The 25,260-nt window shown below is 52.6% G+C and overlaps 1 protein-coding gene across 2 annotated transcripts in view; it reads right to left on the bottom strand.

Annotated features, from left to right (window-relative positions):
• Nucleotides 1-25,260, bottom strand: part of ADARB2 (adenosine deaminase RNA specific B2 (inactive)) — a 392,152-nt gene that overhangs the window by 99,203 nt on the left and 267,689 nt on the right. For both annotated transcript variants that reach the window (XM_053573048.1, XM_053573049.1), the window contains exon 3: nucleotides 19,669-20,552. In XM_053573048.1, the coding sequence (XP_053429023.1) occupies nucleotides 19,669-20,552 (884 nt within the window). The remainder of the gene's footprint in view (nucleotides 1-19,668; nucleotides 20,553-25,260) is intronic.

The following is a 25,260-nucleotide window of genomic DNA, read 5'->3' as shown; positions in this document are numbered from 1 at the left end:
GGCCGCCCGACGGGCAGACCCCTCCTGCTGCCGCTCTGTAGTTCTGACTGCAAGTGACCATCTCAGAGCACAAGTCCCCAAGCTCGTTAAAGAAAAGTGCTTGATCCATTTCTCATTTGACTGCCAAGCTCATTACACGCGCCAGACTTAGCTGAGTTTACTCCATTTCTATTGGCTTTTCTCTGGTTCTGATTAACTTTGATGCCACAATTGCTTAGCTGGGAGTCACACAATCTTTTTTTTTTTTTTTTTTTGTGGTTTTTGGCCAGGGCTGGGTTTGAACCCACCACCTCTAGCATATGGGACTGGTGCCCTATCCCTTTGAGCCACAGGCGCCACCCTTTTTTTTTTTTTTTGAGACAGAGTGTCACTATTTTGTCCTCGGTAGAGTGCTGTGGTGTCACAGCTCACAGCAACCTCAAACTCTTGGGCTCAAGAGATTCTCTTGCCTCAGCCTCCCAAGTAGCTGAGACCACAGGCACCCGCCACAACGCCCAACTACTTTTTGTTGTAGTTGTCATTTTTGTTTAGCAGGCTGGGGCTGGGTTTGAACCTGCCACCCTCGGTGCATGTGGCTGGCACCGTAACCACTGTGCTATAGGCACCAAGCCATGATGCTACACAATCTTTAGGCAACTAGTGACACTTCACAGAGGGGACCTGGGATCTCAGCGACCACCAGGCCTGTGAATCCGTCCCTGTCTGGGCCTCGGAGCTGGGGGCTCTCACCATCCCAGCATTGCAGGGCAGTGTGACGGGGCAATGTGCTGGGGTGGGAGCGCCGCAGGGCAGAGGCAAGACTCACACCTGCCAGCGGGCCCGTGTCTGTCCCTTGGCCACACTGCCTTGCTGTGCTCTTTGAGAGCCCAGATTAATTCTGAGGGCGCTTTTTAGTCTCCAGGGTAATTTTCCTTGTGCCTCAGGACATTTTTTCTCATTACACTAATATCTAATAGCTGTGATAGGTAAAGTGTGTGTAACAGAACATTTTATACAGGAAAAAATGTGTTCAGGAAGGAGCTTGGGAAAAGAAATGTGATGGTCTAGCAACTGCAGACCTCAAAGTCAGACGAAGTACAAGAGAGATGTTCGCTGGGCTGCAACAGGTGGCTGCTGCCTTTACGCTGTGATCTGCTTTGCAGGGACCAGATGAAAAGGGCCAGCTGTCAGAGGCCAGCTCACCTCTCCACTGTCTGCTCCGCTCCACCACACTTAGCTGAGATGCAAAAGGCACCGAAAGCCTAGAAGGCATTTCCCTGCTTCCTTTGCTACCCAGACTGATGAAGTGAAAATCTCTCAGAGAAAATGGACACCGAGGACCCAGTGGTCTTCCCACAAATGCACAGAAAGCCCATTTTAGAAATTCTCACACATCAGGACATTCAAATAAGCCAGGACAACTGGGCTACAGACAAAACGAAGGCATTTCTGGGAGACCCTTAACTTTTCTGAGGAGAAAGCAAAATGCAGGCTGTCTTAACTAAGAATGAAGAAGTCCCTGCTTAAATAGGAAACACTCCATCACTTTTCTGTAATTTCAAAAGGCATCAAAGCAAAATTTTCTCCCCCTGATTATCAGATTGTTCTTGCACCAGTCCCTGCGAGGTTTATTCTGCTTAGCGTGCATGAGGCAGAGTCGAGTTTGCATTGCGAATACTTGGCATTCCCAGCATCTCCAGCTGAAGCTGGGTTTGAATGGTGCTAAGTGGGCCTTCACATTTGGCTGGTGGCTAATTTGACCATTCACAGCATACTTCCATGTATCTTCACAACAAATGTAAACATAATTAGCTCTATTCAAGAGTAATTCGGTTGTAAGATCCAGTGATTTCTAGACATGTTCCCCATTTTTAAGAAACTCCAGTGTGCAAACATTCAAATTTATGGGTTGTATAAACTCAGCACCCATCATCTCAAATGCTCCTTCAATTATCCACGGGTATTGCTGTGGGAGGCTTTCAAACAATGGGCCACACAACGATTTAAAATGTTACTCACTTTGCAACAACTAGACAACTGCAGGGAACGGAACGCGGCAGTGTCTCCATTAAAGCGACTACCTCGTTATCGTGTGGGTGTTTTCATGTCTGTCTCTCATGTTTTCTGTGAGTTCCTTCATGGATTTTTTTCATGTTTATTTTCACTTCCTCCATGTCAGTGAGACCTGGTGTCTACTTACTGCTTTTATGCATTTAGAGCCTATTGTTTGACCCCTTGCACATCTCGGTATCCCTGAAAACAACCCAGGGAACCGACCTCCCATATTTATCAGGTGAACATCCTTCTTACACAAAGGCAGAGTCTCTATGATGATGTGTGGGTGCCGCATGGCTGAGGATGGAGTGCAGGGTTTAAAGGCTCCTTAGACATTTCTTTGTGCTATTATAAAATAGGAGTGACCTTTGCAACTTCATTTACATTTAGCTGCTTGTGAATTACGAGGGGTTCCTCATGGGAAAGACATTTCCGAGAGCCCACTCACCCTCAGAAGACCACAAAGCTTCCCTGCAGAAAAAGTTATACTTTCTAAGTCTACTGAGGACTACCCATGTCAAGTGAAGTTTTATTATTGACCTTCATGCCAGAAAGAATTACTCACAGTCTTCATCAGGGTTCTCAGGGGCAGTAACCTTTGCGGAGCTGTGATTCCTCCATCCCGCCTTCTCCATCTACACAGAACACACACTGCCCTGTCGCAGACGCTGACTCCAACACCCCAAGTCAGAAGATAGGAGACTATTGAGATGGTTATTTTAGAACCAATTTAAAGAAAATTTCCTCTCTTTTTTATTTAAAATATATTTTTGTGTGTGTACTAAAGATACCACTAAAAATGGACTTTTTAAAGTCATTTAACCACTAGGAGAGAAATACAAAGTAAGTCCAGGCAGTGCCTGTATAGAGCTGTGTGTGCCCCTGTCTCTAAATTAAATTGGGGGCCAAATAATCAGGTCTCAAGCCAGGCAGAACCCCACAGTGGCCTTCACTTGGGTTTTAGACTCTAACTGCACAAGGGTGCTGACCACAGCCAAGTAATGTGCACACTAGTGCAAATGGCTGGTGTGAAGTGGCAACAGAGTTGTGCACACTTGGTGCAGATGACTGGTGTGACGTGGGAGCTGAGGTGTGCACACTCAGTGCAGATGGCAGGTGTGAAGTGGGAGCTGAGTTGTGCACACACAGTGCAGATGGCAGGTGTGAAGTGGGAGCTGAGTTGTGCACACACAGTGCAGATGGCAGGTGTGAAGTGGGAGCTGAGGTGTGCACACTCGGTGCAGATGACTGGTGTGAAGTGGGAGCTGAGGTGTGCACACTCAGTGCAGATGGCTGGTGTGAAGTGGGAGCTGAGGTGTGCACACTCAGTGCAGATGGCTGGTGTGAAGTGGGAGCTGAGGTGTGCACACTCAGTGCAGATGACTGGTGTGACGTGGGAGCTGAGGTGTGCACACTCAGTGCAGATGGCAGGTGTGAAGTGGGAGCTGAGTTGTGCACACACAGTGCAGATGGCAGGTGTGAAGTGGGAGCTGAGGTGTGCACACTCGGTGCAGATGACTGGTGTGAAGTGGGAGCTGAGGTGTGCACACTCAGTGCAGATGGCTGGTGTGACATGGGAGCTGAGGTGTGCACACTCAGTGCAGATGGCTGGTGTGAAGTGGGAGCTGAGGTGTGCACACTTGGTGCAGATGGCTGGTGTGAAGTGGGAGCTGAGGTGTGCACACTCGGTGCAGATGACTGGTGTGACGTGGGAGCTGAGGTGTGCACACTCGGTGCAGATGACTGGTGTGAAGTGGGAGCTGAGGTGTGCACACTCGGTGCAGATGGCAGGTGTGAAGTGGGAGCTGAGGTGTGCACACTCGGTGCAGATGGCAGGTGTGAAGTGGGAGCTGAGGTGTGCACACTCGGTGCAGATGGCAGGTGTGAAGTGGGAGCTGAGTTGTGCACACTCGGTGCAGATGGCAGGTGTGAAGTGGGAGCTGAGGTGTGCACACTTGGTGCAGATGGCTGGTGTGAAGTGGGAGCTGAGGTGTGCACACTCGGTGCAGATGACTGGTGTGACGTGGGAGCTGAGGTGTGCACACTCGGTGCAGATGGCTGGTGTGAAGTGGGAGCTGATTTGTGCACACTGAGTACAGATGACAAGTGTGAAGTGGGAGCTGAATTATGCACACTCAGTGCAGATGGCAGGTGCAAACTGGGAGCTGAGTGGTTGGGCTTCCTTCAATGGTCATGTCCACCAGGCACCAAACCATGTGTGCTGGGCGGGCTGTGGCTGTCCCTCCCCCCCTTCTCATTCCTCTTCCACAGTATCCTGGGGCAGTCGGGGGAGAGATTAGAATGAGATCTCTGACACCCATCATTTTATTTAGGCCATTCTGCTTATTCATACTATTTTACTGTATTGATTTCACTTTATTCAGTCTCCGTTTTCAAATTTCAGAGGGAAGTTAAGAAAGTGAATCATAAAGTCTCTAAGATAATCAGTCAGACTACAGTAAGATTGGAAACCACAGACTTCCTTTCCGGGTGGTGGTCCAGACCTGTTTTCTTCACATCAGGTAATCGGCACATGCCGAGGGCACCGTGTGGTGAGCTGGGACCCACACGTGCTGTCTGGCATCACTAATACTGGTGGGGCACTTTGCAAGATGCATTAGAATCATTGGTATAAATTATCTTGTCTTGAACCCGAAGCAGCTATTTGGAAGGAGAAACATTCCCTGAAGGAAGACCACATATGCAGAAGGAATGGGAGGAAGAGCCACCTGCCACGCCCTGTGGGACATCTCAGCAAACACAGGGATGTGGTCAAGAGGAGAGTGGATGCCTCTCCCTCCATCCACTCCAGCTGGCCGGTGCTTAGCTGAATGCTGCTTCAGAGCTGGCCCGACGATCTCACCCTCACCCAACCAGAGGTCCAGCCGTCCCTAGTAACTGGTAACTACGTCACAGAGCTGGCCCGATGACCTCACCCTCACCCAACCAGAGGTCCAGCCGTCCCTAGTAACTGGTAACTACGTCACAGAGCTGGCCCGATGACCTCACCCTCACCCAACCAGAGGTCCAGCCGTCCCTAGTAACTGGTAACTACGTCACAGAGCTGGCCCGATGACCTCACCCTCACCCAACCAGAGGTACAGCCGTCCCTAGTAACTGGTAACTACGTCACAGAGCTGGCCCGATGACCTCACCCTCACCCAACCAGAGGTCCAGCCGTCCCTAGTAACTGGTAACTACGTCACAGAGCTGGCCCGATGACCTCACCCTCACCCAACCAGAGGTCCAGCCGTCCCTAGTAACTGGTAACTACGTCACAGAGCTGGCCCGATGACCTCACCCTCACCCAACCAGAGGTCCAGCCGTCCCTAGTAACTGGTAACTACGTCACAGAGCTGGCCCGATGACCTCACCCTCACCCAACCAGAGGTCCAGCCGTCCCTAGTAACTGGTAACTACGTCACAGAGCTGGCCCGATGACCTCACCATCACCCAACCAGAGGTACAGCCGTCCCTAGTAACTGGTAACTACGTCACAGAGCTGGCCCGATGACCTCACCCTCACCCAACCAGAGGTACAGCCGTCCCTAGTAACTGGTAACTACGTCACAGAGCTGGCCCGATGACCTCACCCTCACCCAACCAGAGGTACAGCCGTCCCTAGTAACTGGTAACTACGTCACAGAGCTGGCCCGATGACCTCACCATCACCCAACCAGAGGTACAGCCGTCCCTAGTAACTGGTAACTACGTCACAGAGCTGGCCCGATGACCTCACCCTCACCCAACCAGAGGTCCAGCCGTCCCTAGTAACTGGTAACTACGTCACAGAGCTGGCCCGATGACCTCACCATCACCCAACCAGAGGTACAGCCGTCCCTAGTAACTGGTAACTACGTCACAGAGCTGGCCCGATGACCTCACCATCACCCAACCAGAGGTACAGCCGTCCCTAGTAACTGGTAACTACGTCACAGAGCTGGCCCGATGACCTCACCCTCACCCAACCAGAGGTACAGCCGTCCCTAGTAACTGGTAACTACGTCACAGAGCTGGCCCGATGACCTCACCATCACCCAACCAGAGGTACAGCCGTCCCTAGTAACTGGTAACTGCATCACGGGTAAGCTTCATTTCTTATTATTCTTTCCCCATTTCCAATTTGGGTTCCTCAGATCCCTGTCATATAAAATGCTCAATTTTAGCCATTCCCACTGGAAAACCCCTGTATAGGCAAAATGTTGAAGTGAGAAAGCCAGTTCCCCCCAGTCATGTGATGCCTTGTCTAGAACGATGCAGCTTTTCAAATTGCTAGAACTCCCCACTCAGGATGGCCTCAAACTCAGGCAGCTGGCTCTGTCAGCAGTTCCATTTTGTAAATGAACCTAGACGCTAATGGAAGTGGCAGCTAGGAGCCCCGGGCCTCCTGAGACTTGCACCTCGGTGGGGGTGGAGGTGGGGGACCATAGCGGGGTGTTCTTGGCTGAAAGGAGGGGAATTTGCCACTTCTCCCCACTTCCGGCCACCAGGCTCCTGTTCTCTGCTGCTCTGTGCTCCTCGGGCCAATGGGCTCCTGTTCTCTGCTGCTCTGTGCTCCTCCGGCCACCGGCTCCTGTTCTCTGCTGCTCTGTGCTCCTCCGGCCACTGGGCTCCTGTCCATCTCACTCCCGGCAATTCTGCACCTCTGGGGCTGCTCTTCCTGACTCATCCCACAGTCCCACCACCACCAGTCCCCACACTTGGGACGCAAAGCGTCGAGGCCTTTCCTGGACTTGCTAGGGTAGGACACAGCTTTCCAGGGTCCCCGTCTGTTCCCTTATCTCTTCCCTGGGTCCGGCTGTGCTGTGCTGAGGCAGTGTCCCCCTGTCCCTCCCATGTCTGGGACCCACCGCAACCCACCATAGCCACTCCTTAGACTCAGAGGAGCTGCCTGTGGTACAGTGGGTCAAACTCATGTCTCACAAAGTGTGGACAGCACGTTGATGACACAGACCCCTGGCCAGGACGTTCTGGACCTTCTAGTGACCCAACTCCTGAGGGTGTCACAGCACTGCTCTTTTCAGGGGTCACAGTCCCCCCAATTGATACATTACACAGCAGTCAATCAGATTCCCTGGTTCACTCACTTAACAGTGTTCAAGGAGGGAAGATGGAGCCCCGGTTTCCTCTGTAAAGCCTTCACTTTTCTGGTCACCTCTCACATCCTCCCATCTGCTCTGGTTGCAAACGGGATTAGAAACAGACAAACAAAACCACACAAAGCAGAAATCTTAACCAATCTAGGCTACCCTGGACTTGCACCAAACTTTGAAAATTTTTCAAATTGATACTTCCATTAGGAAAGAACCTCTTCTAACATGGACACGCTGGCAATTACAGTGTGCAGAGGAAGCGGGAGCTGGGCTGCTCTGGTCCCGGCTCTTTGAAGCTCCCCTGGGAGCTCAGAAAGATCAAGAGATGGATGTCTCTGACAAGTGCCAACCCACCTGCGACCAAGTACAGGTTTTTACAAAGGAATTCCTTTCCAACAATAAATGATCATTGACTTTTTATATAAATTTGACAGTTTTGAAGCTATGCTGGTAGCACCCCGTCTACATTCTGACTCAGTTTCTTGGGAGAGGAGGGGCTGGGCTTAGCCAAGGGTTGGCCGTGGACAGGGAGCGTGTCACACCTGCAGTTATGGACTTCTCTGGCCCCAGACAGGTTGAAGCCAAGTAGCTCTCGCCTTCAGGGAGTGTGGACGGGGGAACCACCTCCCATGGCCGCGGTCACGCTTCCCACAGGTGAACGTTGCTTTTACTGTTATTTGTTTATCTGGGGCACTTTGCCCTCCTCATGGGCACATCCCAGGCTCTACTGATCACAGCACTGTTACATCTTTCTTTCAGCCAGATGTTGGCCTGAATTTAGCCCAAACTAAACTGCGGCAGACAGTGAGGCTCCTGCCCAAGGGCTGCCCCTTCCTCCTGCTCACTCCGCATGAAGGCGGCATTGCCAAATCTAGCTTTGTGTGAATTCTTACCCTGAACCAGGTGTTCCTTTAATCATCAAACAGCCCTATAATGTGGCCCTTTCTCAGAGCTCTCGCATCACAGAGAAAGGTCAGAACTTGCTCAAATTCACACAAATTCACTGGCAGCTGCAGACTGAAACACAATCAGTTTCATGCCAAGGCTCTTCCTCAAAACTATGGAGTGTCCTGCTTGCTGTAGAGGAAGATGCAAATCTCAGCTCCTCCCCAGCTCCTTACGCAAAAGGGAGGGTCAATCCTGGACACCGAGTCACGCAGCCCCTCCCAGATGACAGCTGTTTCTGACACCACTCTCGGCCAGATCTCCACGGACGGGTTGTCGGCCTCGGGCGTCTACACTGACAGCCGCCATGAATTGTTTATAAGGAAATCGTTCCCTGGCCTCCCCATCAACAAGAAAGTGCAGATCATAACTTCCAGGTTGGCAGGCTAAGTCCAGCTCCCCAAACTAAAGTCACTGTATTCCACACTAGTAATGTTGATCACACCTGTGTCTTCCCAGGGGACACAGAGACAAGACGAGGCCGTTCACTCTCCCACCTGCCCAGGGACACCTGCATAACTGATTCTTCCTTTACTCCCCTTTCTCCCCCAACAGTTACCTAATCATATGTAAAATGTAGATTTCCTGGGTACTGCATAAAGACCCACTAGGATGTAACCATTTGCCTCACTGCCCACTCCTCCTATTTTTACCTAATATGTGACTTTGCTCCTTAAATACCAAGTTCCCACATCCCTCCTTAGACAGCACAGGTCACCAGATGTGCCTGTGGTTCGTCCTTGAACTTGGCTTAATAGATCTGCCTTGGTTGAGATCTTTGCCCCAGCCACTTGGTTGGGTTGTCAAATAAGGCAGTGGGGGGAGGCACATGCCACCTGCCCTTCCGGCAGCAGAAGGGGGATTCCACACAGACTCCAGGAAAGTTTGCAGATGTCCTTTCCAGGACCGTCACAGTGGGTGCTCTGGGTGGTGGTCAGGTGAGAGGTGCTGACACCACTGTGGCTTCTGGAACAGTGCCACGAGGAACCTTCCACACTGCATCCTGAGCCTCCAAGTACCTAGGACTTCAGGGCAGACTCCTGTGTTTCACGAGTGACCAGGCTCACAGACCTGCCCCTGGCCTCGCCAAACCTGGACCTGTCTGCCCACTGGCTGCCCCCTCCACATGGCCACTGCTGTGTGTGGTCAAGCTCTGCCCATTATGAGCTCCCAGGCCAAGAAATACAGCGACAGTGGGATGTGGTCATGGACACGCTGCCCCCCAGGTGCGGACACCACCATGGTGGGAGCTCTGGTCTCTATGCCAGACCCTGCGGCCAGGGCAATTGTTGTTCACAATGCCATCACCAGCCCCCAAATGACATCATATTGGCTGACAGCACAGTCTGGGGACACGTTCACATGCCTGTGTCACTCATCTTCTAAAGTTGCCCTGGGAGCCCTGCTGGCAAGGGGGAAGCTGGGCCTGGTCTGAGTCCCCAAACCCAGCAGAGCCACCCACCTGCAGCTCCCTGTGACCACAGGTGGCTCAGCCCACGTGTACCCCTGTTAGGACAGCTCAGGGCCACATCCCCTGTGGTGGGGAGGAGAGGTGTCCACAGCTGGGCTGCAGCACGGCTCACCTCTTCTGGCCTGGTCTTCAGAGCTACACGCCTGCTTCCTGGCACTGAAACCCACAACCATACTGCATACATGCCACAGGCACCCCCAGCACCCGTGTTTTCACTCCCATTTCTCAGTTTAGATAACTGACTAAAGCCTCTATTCCAAACCCTGCAACTTAACTGTCACTTTGCTAAACACTTTTCATTTATTGAAATCATCACAAATGAAACATGGTTAGGGAGAAATGGAGAGCCACAGTGCAGGCAGAAGACGGCTTTGATCGTAGTACTTTTTCTAACCATGATCAGGAGGAAAATGACCTGTGTTAAAAAATGGGTCTCTCTCACGCTTGGTGTCTGTATAGCAACTTCTGTTCTGCACGCCTTTAATTCTGAGAGCTCGAATGAATTCACAATTCTCCTGAGTGCATTAATGTAGAAAAATATATTCTAAAAATGCTTAATTGTGGCACTACTGTTACAAATTCCCCTTCCACTTTATTCCCTCCCCATCTCATTTAGGCTCTGAGATGCTTGGATGAGAGTGGCAGGGATGTGAGAGTGAGAGGGGTCAGGCGTGAGGTCTGGGATCACCAGCTTGGCCCTCCCAGCCCCATAGCCCTGCCCCTCAGACGGTGCCATGGACAGGGCTCCCCTCAAGCTGTGGGACCCACACAGTCACCACACTTCATGTATAAATGTAGCCATGAGGACAGGAGCCGATTATCAAGGACCTGACCTGGGTCTCGGTGTGTTGAGTCCTTGGGCTTCCAAGTGTTCCGGGACGGTGCTGGGGGCAGGGATGAAATACCCTGTAGTGAAGCAGGTTTGAGCAGACTTGGACCCTCAGCTCAGCTCCAACCCTCAGTGTTAGGGGGAAAGGGGAGACCACAAGCATCTGTGGAGGAGGGTGCCTGAACTTCACCCCAGCTCCTTCTCAGATGCCCCTGGAGTGGCAGGTGTCATTGCGACCTCCTCCCATGCCCCAGTGTCCCCTAGGGTTTGGGCCACCTCCTCCCATGTCCCCAGTGTCCCCTTGGGTTTGGGCCACCTCCTCCTGTGTCCCCGGTGTCCCCTTGGGTTTAGGAACCAGGTTTTAATGGGAAACACCCGTGGAGAGAGAAAATGCAGCCCCAGTCGGGAGGGTGTTGCAGCAACGTGCTTGTGTTTGCTGCTCTAAATGTTACCGAGTGAGGGGCTGAGGCATACTGTGCCCATATTGTGCGCATTGTGTTGGCATATGGGCATCTTGTACCAGGTTTTATTTTCTTAGGACGTGGGAGCTGTGAGCCGATGCTCCATCACAGCCCCTGTTTTCCAGACAAGGACATGGAGCCTGGGTTGTCCCAGGGACTGGCTGACACCTCTCCACCTCTCAGCCAGGTGAGACCCTGCATGAGACCCTAGAAACTAGGTGCTTCTGCTGACCAATGCTGTCACCACAGCGGCTGCCTGGAACGAGAGTGAGAGAACCATATGTCCACCCCCCACCTGGTGCTGCTCCAGATGCCGTATGTTTCCCCCCGTTTCCCTCTCCAACCGTCCTGTGGAGTGACCACTTTCATTATCACACCATTTTAGGGGACTGAAGCACCAATAATTGAAAGGGCTCAGGTCCCTCTCACAGCAGTGGGTGGGCAGCCAGGTACAGTGTCACCTGCCCAGAAAGGAGGGCGGGGACTCGCACAGTAGGGGGTCCAGGAGGCTGCTCCTAAGCTCAGCCCTTCCCCCGTTAGCTGCAAGATGCTCCCTGTATCCCTGGCACACAGCAGGCACTACATAAACGTTCACCAGCTCTCCCAGAAACTCACTCCCCCATAGAGCACTAAGTGTATTCCTAGTGCGCACAGGACCAGTAGACGTGGTACGGAATGGTCTCAGGGGAATTGAAAAATGAATGGGAGAAAAGAGACAGAGAAGGTGAGCCCAGGACATGTGCAGAGTGGGGGGCACACCCTCCGTATCGGGGCTGGGCTGAGAATGGGCATGAAATTGTTTCTCATGGGAAGCACGTTCCACTATTAGTCCTGAACTGTCAGAAAACCATCTCAGACAGTTGTAAAGAAACCACCATTGGCTGCTTTGGTTGAAAGCAGATTCAGGATGAGGTACCAGGAGTCCAAGGGCCACGCCCTACAATCTGCCTTCCTACAGCACCTCTGAGTCCACAGGTCCTTCTTGGGTTGCTCTGGGGATGGCCGAGCTCGTGGGCACCCATGGCCCCTGCCATCCTGGTCAGGTTTGCTCCCTGTGGGTGGGGGGGCGCTTTGGTGTGTGTCTAGGTCTGAGACCCCTGCCCGGCTGTACAGCCCTCCCTGGGCTCTTGTGAAACTGCAGAGGAATGTGCAAAGGAAAATAGCCCAACCAGCCCCCGGGCACTGGGTGAGATGGTGAAGGAGAGGGGCCACAAAGGGACAGGTGCTCTGGGGTTCTTGGGGACAAAGTGCTGAGTGGCACCCCAGGCGTGCTCTTCCTCATCCTCTCTTCGTGGATGCCCTTCTTCTCTTTCTCTGGTTCATTTCTATTCTACCCCCCAACCCCCGTCTGCCATCTCCTTTGCCATCTCCTCTCCTTTGTAATGAGTCCCAGAGGAGGGGCCTGGCCATCCTTATAATGCCTGTTGTTCATACCGGTGGGGCTGCAGGCTCTGCTGACCAGGGCAAGCTCCCCACACCCTGCTCCATGGGGGTGTCAGCAGGAGCCCAGCACGTGGGCAGGACTGACCCCAGAGCTCTGACTGCCCCTGGCTTCAGCCTCCCCAGGGCCCCCATCCCTGGCTCCCACTCACTGGGGGCCTCCGACCTGCTGGGGTCTCTGAGCTGTAGGGACACAATACCCCAGTGTGTCCTCACCCTGCCTGCCATCCGTCCCCTCACATGCTCAAGCTCTGCACTCAGCTCTTCCCTGCCTGCCTTGGGTTCTGCTGGGGTGGCGCTAACAACAGGCCCTGCTTGTCTCATTCTGGCCCCTGAAGTCACAAGCTGCTTTTTAAATTAAGAGTGCTCTGTTTCCGTCATAAGCTTAATGTGCTGGGGGTTGGGAGGATGCAGCAGGCCAGCATGCCAAGGACCTGTTCACCATCTCAGAACCACAGAAACCGCACAGCTCCACCCCTCCCCCATAAGAATGACAGCTGGGCTTTAGGTTTCCTGTGCCTCAATGGCTAATCTGTAAAATGGGACATGGACAGCGTCAACTTCAGGGGTGCATGTGAGGAGGGATATAAAGCACTCAGTGATGTAAGTAGGTATCTGATGTTACTGCCATCAGCATCCTCCTCCTCATTTGTAACTGTGGCTATAAAGTACTGTGATGACTGTCACAGCTCGGCTTACAGACTGCAGTGAACCATCAGTCATGTTTGCTGTATCTGAAGATCCCAAACATAGTATTGGGAACACTTAGGTTTAACTTTAAATACGTATTTGTTAAATCTTACTTAAATTTCAGCAAGCATATTTTAATGGGAAGTAAGGTTGCAGAATCTATTGTATAAATGTATATTATACATTGTATAAATGCACATGGCATAAATACCAGCATACATTGTATATACACTGTATAAACTTATGTTGCATAAAACACCAGCATACAGTGTACATACATTGTATAAATATATGTTGCATACACACTGGCATACATTGTATATACACTGAATAACACTAGCATACATTATATATACATTGTATAAATGTACAATGTATTATCAAGCATCTGCAAAACTCTCAATGCCTCATGAAGGAGTGATTTTCTGAAAAATTTTTGACGTGTAATGGCAATGAAGTGACCTCTCACTGTTGTCTTGGCCATGTGTTTCTTCCGTGGAAACAGGATTTGAAGAAGTGCCAGCAGAGTCAGGGATGGCTGGGTGTGCAGAGGACCACCTGCTCTCCTGCATGGACCACAGGACGGTATGTGGCCACAAAACCCACAAGGTGGGGCTGCTGAAAGGAAGAACACTTTTTGAATAATTCCAGCTTCACGGATGCACAAAAATGCCTTCCCAGAGAGGCAGTGACTGTCGGGGAAGGGAAGAGCCCGCTGAGGACCCAGTTGCTGGAGGCAACTCAGAGCCCTCTTCAGAGAACAGACCTGCCTGGGGTGTGCTGGGGGCAAACAACTGAACTTCACACAGACCCTGACAATGTCCAGTTACCAGAGCCTGGGACGCCCAGCTTTGATGAGGCCCAGCTTGTCCCAGCGAGTGAAGCTTCCCAGGGCACTTATCTGAGCCAGGAGGGACAATCAGGTGGTGACGCAAGTCTGAAGGAAGAGCTGGGATGGGCAAGGCCCTCCTGGAGTCCCTTCAGGGAAGGTGTCACAGTTACAGATGGAATAGCCAGGCAATTCTCCTTATTCATGTCCCCTCTGCAATTCTCAAGCAAAGTGCCAGAGAAACAAGCCCTTGAAGCTTCTGAGAAATGAGACTTAACTTCAGATAGGCCACTATAAAATTCAGAAGATTTTCTTCTTACTTCTTTCTAAGTAAGCTTTAGAATTATTGAGTATTACTGGGTATGAAGGGGTGGTCCCTAGATAACTACAGAGGTGGCTGACACTTAGAGAATATTTTGTAAATATTTTATAAAATTTTATAATGAATATTTTGTATGTAAAGGCCCATTTAACTACACTTTTCCATTTTCCCTGTGTATGGCAGCTTTCTGGGCAGCTTTGGGGACACCCTGTAGTTCCTATTCACTTCTTTCCCCGAGTCATATACTGAGATCTCTGCAGTGACAGAAGTGACATTCATTTTTTAAGAATTGATTCCTGGGCTTTTTTTGTCAGGAAGTTCTTTCTTGGGCCCACCATACATCAAGCCCTTTATAATTTCACACATAAGTGAAATCAGCAGTGAATATCAGCAAAGGTGAATGGAAGAGTTCCTAACAGCTAACGGAGAGAGAGTCTAAGAATTAAGAATGTCTCATCTCTAACCTGCTTTCACACACGGAACCCTCTGGATCAGTCTCCACAAGGTTTATATGCAAAGTGAAGGACGAGAGGGGCTTGCAACACACGCAGTAGGAACAGGAGAAACCCTAGTCACTGGGAACCAGCCCTGGGACAGTCTGTGGCCATTCTGTGTGCTCTGAGGTTGCTGAGTTGAGCTGCAGGTGTCAGAGCTGCCCCCACCCCTGGAGGCAGCCTCACCTGCACCTCACTTCCCAGGTGTGAGGAGGGCTGCCTGACATTTCAGCCAAAAAATGTGCAACATCTAGTTAAATTTGAATTTCAAATAAACAACAAATACTTATTTTATGTAAGTATATTGCTCTATTCTATCAGGCAAGATTCTTGCAAGGGGCCTGTGAACCTAAGCAAATGTCTCCTCTTTAGCTAGAAAATGACTTTTGCCCAGAACGGGGGTGAGGTGGGTCCTTCTGCCTTCTAGTGCATTTAACATGCTTTGGTGCAGGGACAGGAAATTGCAAAGAACTGAACCTCTAATCATGTCACAATAACAATGATAATAATAGCAGCCAAGGATCACTGAGCACTTAGTCGATTGTTGCAGATAAATAATTCTGAGAATAACCTTTGCAGATGAGAAAACAGAGCCACAGAGAGGTTTAATAATGTGTGGAAGAAAATACCTCTGTGAGTCTCAACCCGGGCACCCAGAGCAAGTGTGCATCCTCTGCCTTTGCACAACCCCCGGTGAGTATAAGTCTTTCCCTCTAGTTCAGATCCACATCCACACGTGTGTCATGCACAATAGTGTGTGGTTGTGTGTGTGAGGGAGAGAAATAGAGAGGCAGACAGAGGGAGAGAGAGAGAAACGGGGAGAGATGTATCTCTACACATCTATATCCGTAGTTGCTCTCTCTACACACACACAAACACAGACACACACGCTGGGTATTAATAGACAGGCGCAGGGAGAGTGGGAGAGGGAAGCCAGCCTGAACTTTGGTCTGTGTGTCACTGAAGTGGGTTCATCTTGACTGGTTGCCCAAGAGACAAAAGTCGTCAACAAAAACTGAACACAACTTTTCACCTGTTTCCTTGGCTTGGTGATGCTGGGAAGCACCACTGCACCCACCCTGGCTGCCCAGCGGGGTCAGCAGAGGCCTTCATGCAAATATGAAAACAAGTGACTCCTCCCCTTACAAGGCTGAATCTCAATGGAAGGCATTTTTTGCAACATAACAGAGACTCTCTCTCTTTTTTTTTAATCTAGAAAAAATTGTCCAAAGAATTGTTCCTCCTTCTGAAGTGACCAGTGGGCACAGAGGGGGTGTGAATGACCCGATTCAGAGGCCGAGCCTGAGGGAGCAGAGCCATCTGACTGCGGTGCTGACTGTGAGACTTGTTTGAGTCCTGGGGATCCAACAATAATGGTCAGGGCTGACTCACACCCCAAACTCCTGGAGCAGAGCTGCATTGCGGTGGTGCTGTCCACCCCCAGGGCCACAGCACAGATTCCACCCAAGGAAAGATGGTACCCCCTGTGGGGAACCTTCTGTGACCCTCCCTTTCACCACAGAGCTGGGGAGATGCCCTGCAGCCCAGCCTTCGGGTCCAAGAAAGAGCTCTCCTTCCTGCCAGATGTTGGGGACCCATTCAGGTCATGTCCTTTCCCCTGTGACAGGACACAGAACTGCTAGTTTCTCCCAAAGAATATGGCCATGTTCACACATGTCAGGCGGGGCTCAGAGATTCATAGTTTGGGTTTGTCTATTCACTAGCTAAGCAAATCATTATTTAACAACCTGACACATTGCCCATTCCCCCCTTCTTGGTATCAGATAAAGCAACTAAGTTGCACCAAATCCCATCACGTTATTGGGGAAGGCTGAGGTCAGAAGGAGGGATGGGAGTGGGACTGTTTGTCGACAGATGTGTGACAAGAAGGGCCTGGTAGCGGCAGGTGCTGGGCTGGGGTGGAGCCGGTGCTGCCCTCACAATGAGCTGGTTTGTTCCACCTTGAGTAGTAGTGCACATCTGCACCCCTTCCAAGAAAATCTTTGGAAATCTAAAGTTGCCTGTCTCTGCTGGTAGGACCCAAGAAGCATCCAGTGTTGGTCAGATGCCATTCTGGAGTTGCTTGGGGCTGTGTGTGTGGCGCCTGCACTCACTGCCCTGGGAGTGGAATGGGACTCCTGGGCATCATCTTGCCCACGATGGCTTCTGGAGTGTGTTTGGGTTAACAGCGTGGACACTGGCCGGTGTTTCAAGATCAGCTAAATGCCATTTCTATTTATTTTTAAGTCTCCTTAAGATTTAAGGACCCCTCTACTGCTGCTAATTTGTTGTGGCAACCTTAATGAGCAGCTTGTGTTACAGCAGTTAGGACCCCACTTCTATTGAGTAAGACAACTTCGAGTGAGTGGGAGATTAGAGAGACGGTCTGTAAAGTGGCCTGAGGCTGCTGGGGCTCACCTTGTTGTGGGGAGAGGGACGGACGGTGGGGGCAGCACAGGTGTCCGAAGGAGTCAGCCTCTGGCCCCTGGGGAGCTGGAAGAGCAGGCTGAGGCCCGCCTGGATAACCACCCAGATCGTGCAGGAGGTCCCAGAGTGGACTGTCAAGATCCCTATGCACTATCATACTGGAAACACTTTTTTTATTTTTATTTTATTTTATTATTTTTATTTTTGGAGATACTTCTTAATGGACTTTTAATTAAAGAGGAAAATTCCCTTTAAGATGTCTGATAGCCAAGGTTTCAGTTAAAAGCATTAAACAGGGGTGCAGCATCTTACTCTGCTTCTATCAAAACTGCATGAGGCTCTTAGTACCAGACTCCAGGATTGCCATTCTGCAAGCTGGGACAGAGCCTGGGACTCTGGGCAGGGGACACCGAATGCATCGTTCCAGCAGGAGGCGCTGCCACCATATTCCCTAATGGACTTGGGTCTGTGGTCATTGACCATGGACCTGCCCTTTCCTGGGATAATGTCTGGCTTACCCTCCACACACAGGTGCCAACCAGCAGACAGAAAAGGGCCAGGAAGGGCAGGGCCTGCAGGGACTTAAGCTCCACAGCCACTGGGCTGCCGGGCTAGCAGGAAGAATGTTGGGGCGGAGGGAAGGTCGAGGCAGAGCAGGAGGCAAAGTAGTGTTCACAGTGATGCTGGGAATCTTTTCTTTTGATTTTTTTCCCCTCTGAATCCACACCACATCCTAAATAGGATTCTCATTTGATAAACTGCTGATGGTGCCTGGTCTGGAGCCCTGCTAACCTTGCTGCACCCAGCCTGGGTGCACGGGGTACAGGCCAGTGGGGGTAACGAGCACTGGGCGGCAGCAGCCACCGTGAGGAGTGGCCTGTGAGCCCCTCGCTCCTTACCTCCGTCACCCAGTTGGGTGGTTAGGGAATGTCAGAGAAAAACAATTCAGCAGCCTCACCACCAGCTGACATGCGGCCTCTGGGGTCAAATGGCTATTACAAAGCAGTGGCACTGCCTGGCTTCTCCACCATGCAAGCTCAGGGCTGACAACATGAAAGAAAAGGCATTGCAGACGGAATTCACGACATCTGTCAAGTTTCATGGGCTGGGAACGGGAGTGAGGCAGGAGCGGGAGTGGAAGGATGTTTCTTGCTGAACAGAACAGCACCAGGCCCAGCCCAGAGGGTGCGGGCACCCTGGGATGGTGCCAGGTAGAATGCGTGGAAACCCACCATGAGGGACACCCACCGACTCCCCTCTCTGGGGCCTTCCCAGCGCAGGTGCAGGAGATGTGAGACAGTCCTGGACCCGCCCAAGGTCATACCCAAGGTCAGGGCAGCCTTAGGAGGGCACGTGTCCCATCCAGATCCTCCAAGTGAGGTTAATGGCAAATTTTGGCTACAAATGGTTGAGGAACAGGATAAAAAGGAAAAAGAGGGGAAATAAATAAGATAGAGGTGTAGGAACGAGAAAGCAGGGCCTAGACTGTCTCCCTGGGAAGTGCTCAGGGATACCGCAGCAGATACACAGCCATAGTGCTGGCCTGTCCAGCCCTGTTTTGTGTGGACTGTGTATTTATAATATTTGGGGGTAAGCTGAAAGTCAAGACCAACAGCAACCATGGTCTAAATCCCTCCAACTGCTCCTTGGAATGATCATTGGTCCTTCAATCAATACTCAAAAATGAAGGTGTGAGAGGTGGGCAGAGATGGTGGGAGATGGGCCCCCACTGGGCCTCCTGAGCACAGTGTCTCCTGGACCGTCCCCCTGCACCTGTGGTCTGTCTGGTGACCACTCAGAGTCCGGAGAGCACCGAGTGAGTGGACAGCAAGTGCCCGCTAGCCCCCCACCCCCTTGACTCAAGATGAGGGCCTGTAACTGTTGCATTCTCGGCCCAGGTCCCCTGCTACCCACATTCTGCAGCAGATCTGGAACCTCCCCGGGCAAGACACAGACTCTGTTCCTGGAGTTGTGATGTGACCATGGTGATCGCAGCAATCACCTGCAATTACCCAGCACTCACCAGGAACCCTGCACCAGGCTAAGTGCTTTTAAACTATGTAAATGGTTTTTTTTGATTGATACCAAAATGAATAAAGATAATTTTCTGTATCTACCACATTAGTGATGCCCACAAACAATTCTCAAAACGGTAAGAGAAAAGATAATTTGCATAAATAAGCAATTACAAGACTTCAACAGAGAAGCTCCTGACGACGACACAAACAGCGCTAAAGGTTTCTCGAGTGGGCGGAGGTGAGACAGCAGACTCTGCAGCCCAGCGCGCCAACGCAGAAGGTCTAGCCCTGACCTCCACCCCCTACCCGCCCCTCAGGTTTCCCGGGTCTGTCCCTGGACCCCGAGTCAGGGACACTTACCCAGGCCACCACCCACCAGGTTTGGGGACCATTTCCACCCTCTCAGGCTTCTGCCGCCCTGTCCCCTGTACACGCAGACCGGCACGCGCTGGAGACCAGGCGGGAGGCCTCCCCAGCTGCGGGCACAGCCTCCCGCTTCCCTCAGCTAAGCGGCACCTGGGCACTGTCCCGGGAGGCGCGCGCCCAGCAGCTGGGGGAGGGGCCTGCACGCCCCCACCGAGCTCGCCTCCACCTGGCAGCGTCAGGGATTCTCACCTGTGGCAAGAGGTGACCTTTATTCCTGCTAGGGGTGTGGCCAGGCAGCTGGATGTCGAAGAGCGCCTGCAGGGCGGCCTGAGCGGCCTGGCCCTTGGCCACCTTCTTGCTGCGGCCGGAGCCCTCGAACGTCCTGCCGTCCACGCTCACGGCCATGACGAAGCTGCGAGCGCGAGGCTTGGCCGGCTCTGCTAGGCACACGTAGCGCAGGCCGGCGCGCAGCTGGTTCAGTAGCACCACCGGATTGCGCTCGCCGGTGGGACTGGGCGCGGTGCCCACGAGGTCCAGCGCGCGGCGCAAAAGCTGCCCCCGCCGGTAGGCTGAAGACAGCAGCTCGGCGTCCCCAGGCCGGCCTGGCAGGCCCCGGCGCGGTGCCGACGGCTCGAACTCCTTGAAGAGCGTGTCGGGGAAGTCGGCCTGGTCGGAGGTGAAGTCTGCGCTGGGGCTCGGGCAGCCGCCCAGGGCCAGGTGCGCCTGGCAGGCGTTGGGGAACTGCACGAAGGACCTCAGCGCCAGCTCCGCCGCGCGCATCTTGGCCGCCTTCTTGGTAGGGCCGGTGCCCTCAAACGTGAGTCCGTTCACCTCCACGGCCACAGCGAAGACGGGGGCGTGCACCGGGCCGGTCTGTGACACTGTCCGGTACTGCAGGCCTGGCTTCAGCTCGTGCAGCTGGACTAGCGCGTTCTTAGGCGTCACGGACCACGAGAGCTTCTTCCAGATCAGCTGGAGCTTGCACAAGTGGGGCCCGTTCCCCTCCTCCAGAGGCCGTTTCCTTTTCAGGCCGGGTGCGCTGCGGGCTCGGTCCCCTGCGGACAGCGGCCTGGTGCCCAGGTTGGCCACGTTGCCCACGTTGCGGTTCTCCTTCACCTCTGCGCTGCTGGTACCTGGAGGGGAGAACAGATGGGTCACCACCCAGGCCACTGGCCGTGCTGCTCGATGGAGGAGAAGCTGGAACCGGGCACCAGCCCGGCTCCCCACCCTAGTCCAGGCACATTAACATGTCTGACCCCTGTACAAGCTGCTGGGAGAAAGAAGGCTGATTCCTGGGGCGAGGAGGGTCCTACCTGCTCTCGCCCCTCCTCCAAATGTGGCCTGTGATGTCACCAGGCCCCCAAAACCAAATGGGCAGGCTGCCCTCCCTTTTTATGAGTTCTGTGCAATGTCAAAGATCAGAGCGGCCTTCCCTGCAGTGGGGGTGCTCTGAGGGTCCTCCTCTTTGTGGGGATTCTCCCACATGCTGGGGACCTCCAGGTGGGGTGCCCAGTGTCCCCCATGCCCAGCACTGAGGATTATTAAGCTTATGACATCCTCATTCACAGCCAGAAATGGAAAGGGCCAGTGTCTCTGGAGCCTCCCTGGAGGGACGGCCAGGGGCAGGCACAGTGGGTGGCTCTGCAGAGGGGCAGCCTCCTCCTCACACTTGGCTGCTGCCTGCTTTGGAAAGCACAGTGGGCCCCCCACACCCATGCGCTCTGCATCCATGAACTCAACCAACTGCAGAACAGAAATATTTTGAGAAAAATGGGTGGTTGTGTCTGTACTGAATACTTGAGGCTAATCCCTTTATCCCGATTCCCTAAACAACACAGCACCCCTATTTACACAGTGTTCACATTCTGCTGGGCTTGGTAAGTCATCTGGAGGTGGTAGAGGTGCAGGCCCTCCCCTCACTGTGCTCACTGTCCTGAGCATGCTCCCCAGGTGGAAGGTGGGTGGCCGTCTGTGTGTACCAGGTCTGTGGCTGCCACACCCAGCAACCTCGGTCACTATATTCTGAGTGTCCCCTTTTGGCAATTCTCAGAATATGTGACAGAGATCTTTGCTGTTGCCGTGGCACATGTTTTAGGGTCCACACAGTGCCCATGTGGCAAATGTAATCGATGGATGTCACTGAGCTCTGACTGCTCCCCCATCTCCCCTTCTCCTTGGGCCTCCCTATTACCCAAGACTGAAATATTTTGAAATTAGGCCAATTAATAACCCTACAATGATTTATAAGTGTTCAAATGAAAGGAAAAGTCATATATCTCTGACTTTAGATCAAAAGCTGGAGTTGATTAAGCTTAGTGAGGAAGGCAAGTGAAAACCAAGACAGGCTTCTATACCCCCTCTAGGACCCCGTCCTCTCCAGGGACCCCTGTCCTCTCCAGGACCCTGTCCACTCCAGGGACCCCACCCACTCCAGGGACCCCACCCACTCCAGGGACCTCATCCACTCCAGTGACCCTGTCCGTACTCAAGGGACTCCATCCACTGCAGGACTCCATTCACTCTAGGACTCCATCCACTCCAGGACCCTGTTCACTCCAGTGACCTTGTCCTCTCCAGAACCCCATCCACTCCAGGGACCTCATCCACTCCAGGGACCCCGTCCATACTCAAGGGACCCCATCCACTCCAGGGACCCCATCCACTCCAGGACCCCATTCACTCTAGGACCCCATTCACTCTAGGACTCCATCAACTCCAGGACCCCATCTACTCCAGGACCCCATTCACTCCAGGACCCCATCTACTCCAGGACCCTGTTCACTCCACTGACCCCGTCCTCTCCAGAACCCCATTCACTCCAGGGACCCCATCCACTCCAGGGACCCTATCCACTCCAGGGACCCCACCCACTCCAGGGACCTCATCCACTCCAGTGACCCTGTCCATACTCCAGGGACCCCATCCACTCCAGGGACCCCATCCACTCCAGGGACCCCATCCACTCCAGGACCCTGTTCACTCCAGTGACCCCATCCTCTCCAGAACCCCATTCACTCCAGGGACCCCATCCACTCCAGGGACCCTATCCACTCCAGGGACCTCATCCACTCCAGTGACCCCATCCATACTCCAGGGACTCCATCCACTCCAGGGACCCCATCCACTCCAGGACCCTGTTCACTCCAGGGACCCCATCCACTCCAGGGACCCCATCCACTCCAGGGACCCTATCCACTCCAGGGACCCCACCCACTCCAGTGACCCTGTCCATACTCCAGGGACTCCATCCACTCCAGGGACCCCATCCACTCCAGGACCCTGTTCACTCCAGGGACCCCGTCCACTCCAGGGACCCCATCCACTCCAGGGGCCCCATTCACTCCAGGGGCCCCATCCATACTCAAGGGACCCCATCCACTCCAGGGACCCCATTCACTCCAGGGGCCCCGTCCACTCCAGGACCCCATCCACTCCCGGCATCCTCTTTCCTCCATTGATTTCCACCCTGGAGATTCTCTCTGCCTGAATCAGATAGACAAGCATTTTTTTTTAGAAATCAACAATGTCTAAGTGTTTAGAGATATGCACCCACAGATCAGTGGCCAGGGACCTTAGCACACTTTGGAAGGCATGCTGGAGCATCCAGTGAGAATAAAGAACACACACCCTCCTCAGTAGTTGTTCTGTGGCTGGGGTGTACCCTGGAGAAATCTTCATACACAGAAAGAAGCAGAGATGAACAAAGATGCAATGTATTTTTGCAAAACCAGAGACTTAGTGCCTAAGTTCCTGTGGTTGGAAGAAGAGTAAATAAATTGTGGCATAACCGTCCCTCAGAGCACTTCAGAGCAGGCGTGTCTAGTGGACCTTATCCCCAGCCCCACGTACATGGACGTCAGAAATACAATGTTAGATGATGAAACCAGCTAGCAAAGTGACCCCTAGAGGGGGTATCATCACTGTGAATTATCAACGCCAGCCCTGTGTATGAGCCATGTACGTGGGACGGCCACGGGAGCAGGTGTGATAAAGGCACATCTCACCTGCCTTGGGGAGGGAGGGAGGGAGGGTACTGACATGGGGTGGGGCTGACTCCACTTGTCTCTGTAATGCTTTATTTCTTCTGCAGAATAAAGAGCTGAGGTAAACTTCGTAAAAGCATTCACTGCCTGTGGGTGATCCCTGTGTGTAGTGATGACTTAATTCTTCCAGATGGACCATCTTGGACCACTGCTTCTTGTAGAAAGCCTCAGCCATGGACGGCCAGTTGGCTGCTGAGTTCCTGTTGGCCTTTATGGGTGAAAATGCTCCAGGAGGGTTGGCTGTCAGGGTTCTGCAGGATACCTGAGAATTATGGTGACGATCAGGGCCCTTGCCCTTCCCTGAGCTCCACCTCAGCCAGGCCTGGGCTTCTCTGCTTCTTGTTCCTTAACAGCCCTGGGCTGGGCATCATGGGCACCATGTTCTAGGTGAGGAAATCCAAGCTTGCAGAGGCGGAGGATCTGGTTCTGTGTCTTCCATTAATTGTTCGAGCTGCAGTGCAGCCGCAGGAATCTTTGGGTTCCCCCGCCCGTGCTGTTGCTGGAATGGTGGTTGCAGGGAACCTGGATGGTCCCTTCATCTTCTTGACCTTTCCTTGGGCTCTCTTTGAGGGTGGAGGAAGCTGAACCCAAGGGCTGACCCCATGTGTCCCAGGTCCAAGGGGCGAGGTGGCTGGGCAAGTGCACGCAACTCACTTAGCCTTGTCCTCAGGGACTGGGGCTTTCCACCCCACTGCCCGGGGGAATGAACACTATTTGTCAAACAAGTGGAAAATTGAGGTGACTCTGTCAGCTGACCCATAGCTTAGAGATGGTGGCTGAGTGCCTGGTTGGATGTGGACACATGGACACACTTCCTTCACATGGCCCGAGAGCTGGACAGGAGAGACCCAGCTAGCTGGACCCCATACCCCTGTCTTGGTCTATAACGTCGCTACTGTAAAACAAAAGCATGCGGTTTCACAGACACCCTGAGAGTGTGTATGCCTGTTCAGCTTGGGGTGAACTGACCATCTTATGGCCTCAGCCACCCAGACGACCTCTGGAAGGGTGTGGGCCCTGCCCGCCCGAGCTCTGTCCTCCAGGACCTCAACTTCTACTGGTTTGCTTTCTAAATTGCAAGGCAACTCTATTATTGTTTCTTCTAGCAATTTTCTCCTAAAAATATTAGGTTTAGTGACACAATTTTGTTTAGAAGTGTGAATCGAGGGCTTTTCAAGCTGCAGGTGCACGGCGTTCACCTCAGTCCCTTCAGGAGGAATAATCACCTTACAGGGAGGAGGTGAGCAGAGCCGTTTGCTCGCCCTTGTTCATGTCTGTGTGGGGACACACGCTGGGCAGTAATGTTAGGGTATTTCAGGCCAAGAAGGAGAGGATCAGATTAACCGTGTGATTTTCTAAATTGAACTAAAAAAACCCCACAATGTAGTCAAACCCCCACACCAGATGGCTTAGAAACTTGCCTGGTGCCCTGTGATTTCCTGTGATGTGGGAATCGGGCAAGATGCTTACAGTGACCACTGTGCCCAGTGTGTCCTGTGGCCCCTGTTGGATCTTAGAGCAACCAGGGTTTGTCCTGGGCCAGACTCCCTCCTTAGGGGCCCTGTGATGGTTGTGGTTAAAATTTTCCATGGGGGTGGAGTGTTCCATCCCTAATAATCAGTAATCAATAACAATTGATAGAACAGGCTGACTTCCAGGCCTGATCCTGGAATTTGGTGGTGAGGATCCCACGGTGTTTGCAAAGTGCCCATTAGGGGTCAGAATCCTTTCCACAGGCTGGATCCTCCATTTAGCTGCCCTGAGAAGCCCAACTCTGGCCCGTGGTAGAGCCTCGGAG

This window comes from Nycticebus coucang, chromosome 20, assembly GCF_027406575.1.
Source record: "Nycticebus coucang isolate mNycCou1 chromosome 20, mNycCou1.pri, whole genome shotgun sequence".
NCBI lineage: Eukaryota > Metazoa > Chordata > Mammalia > Primates > Lorisidae > Nycticebus > Nycticebus coucang.
This window is presented reverse-complemented; position numbering and strand designations above follow the sequence as displayed.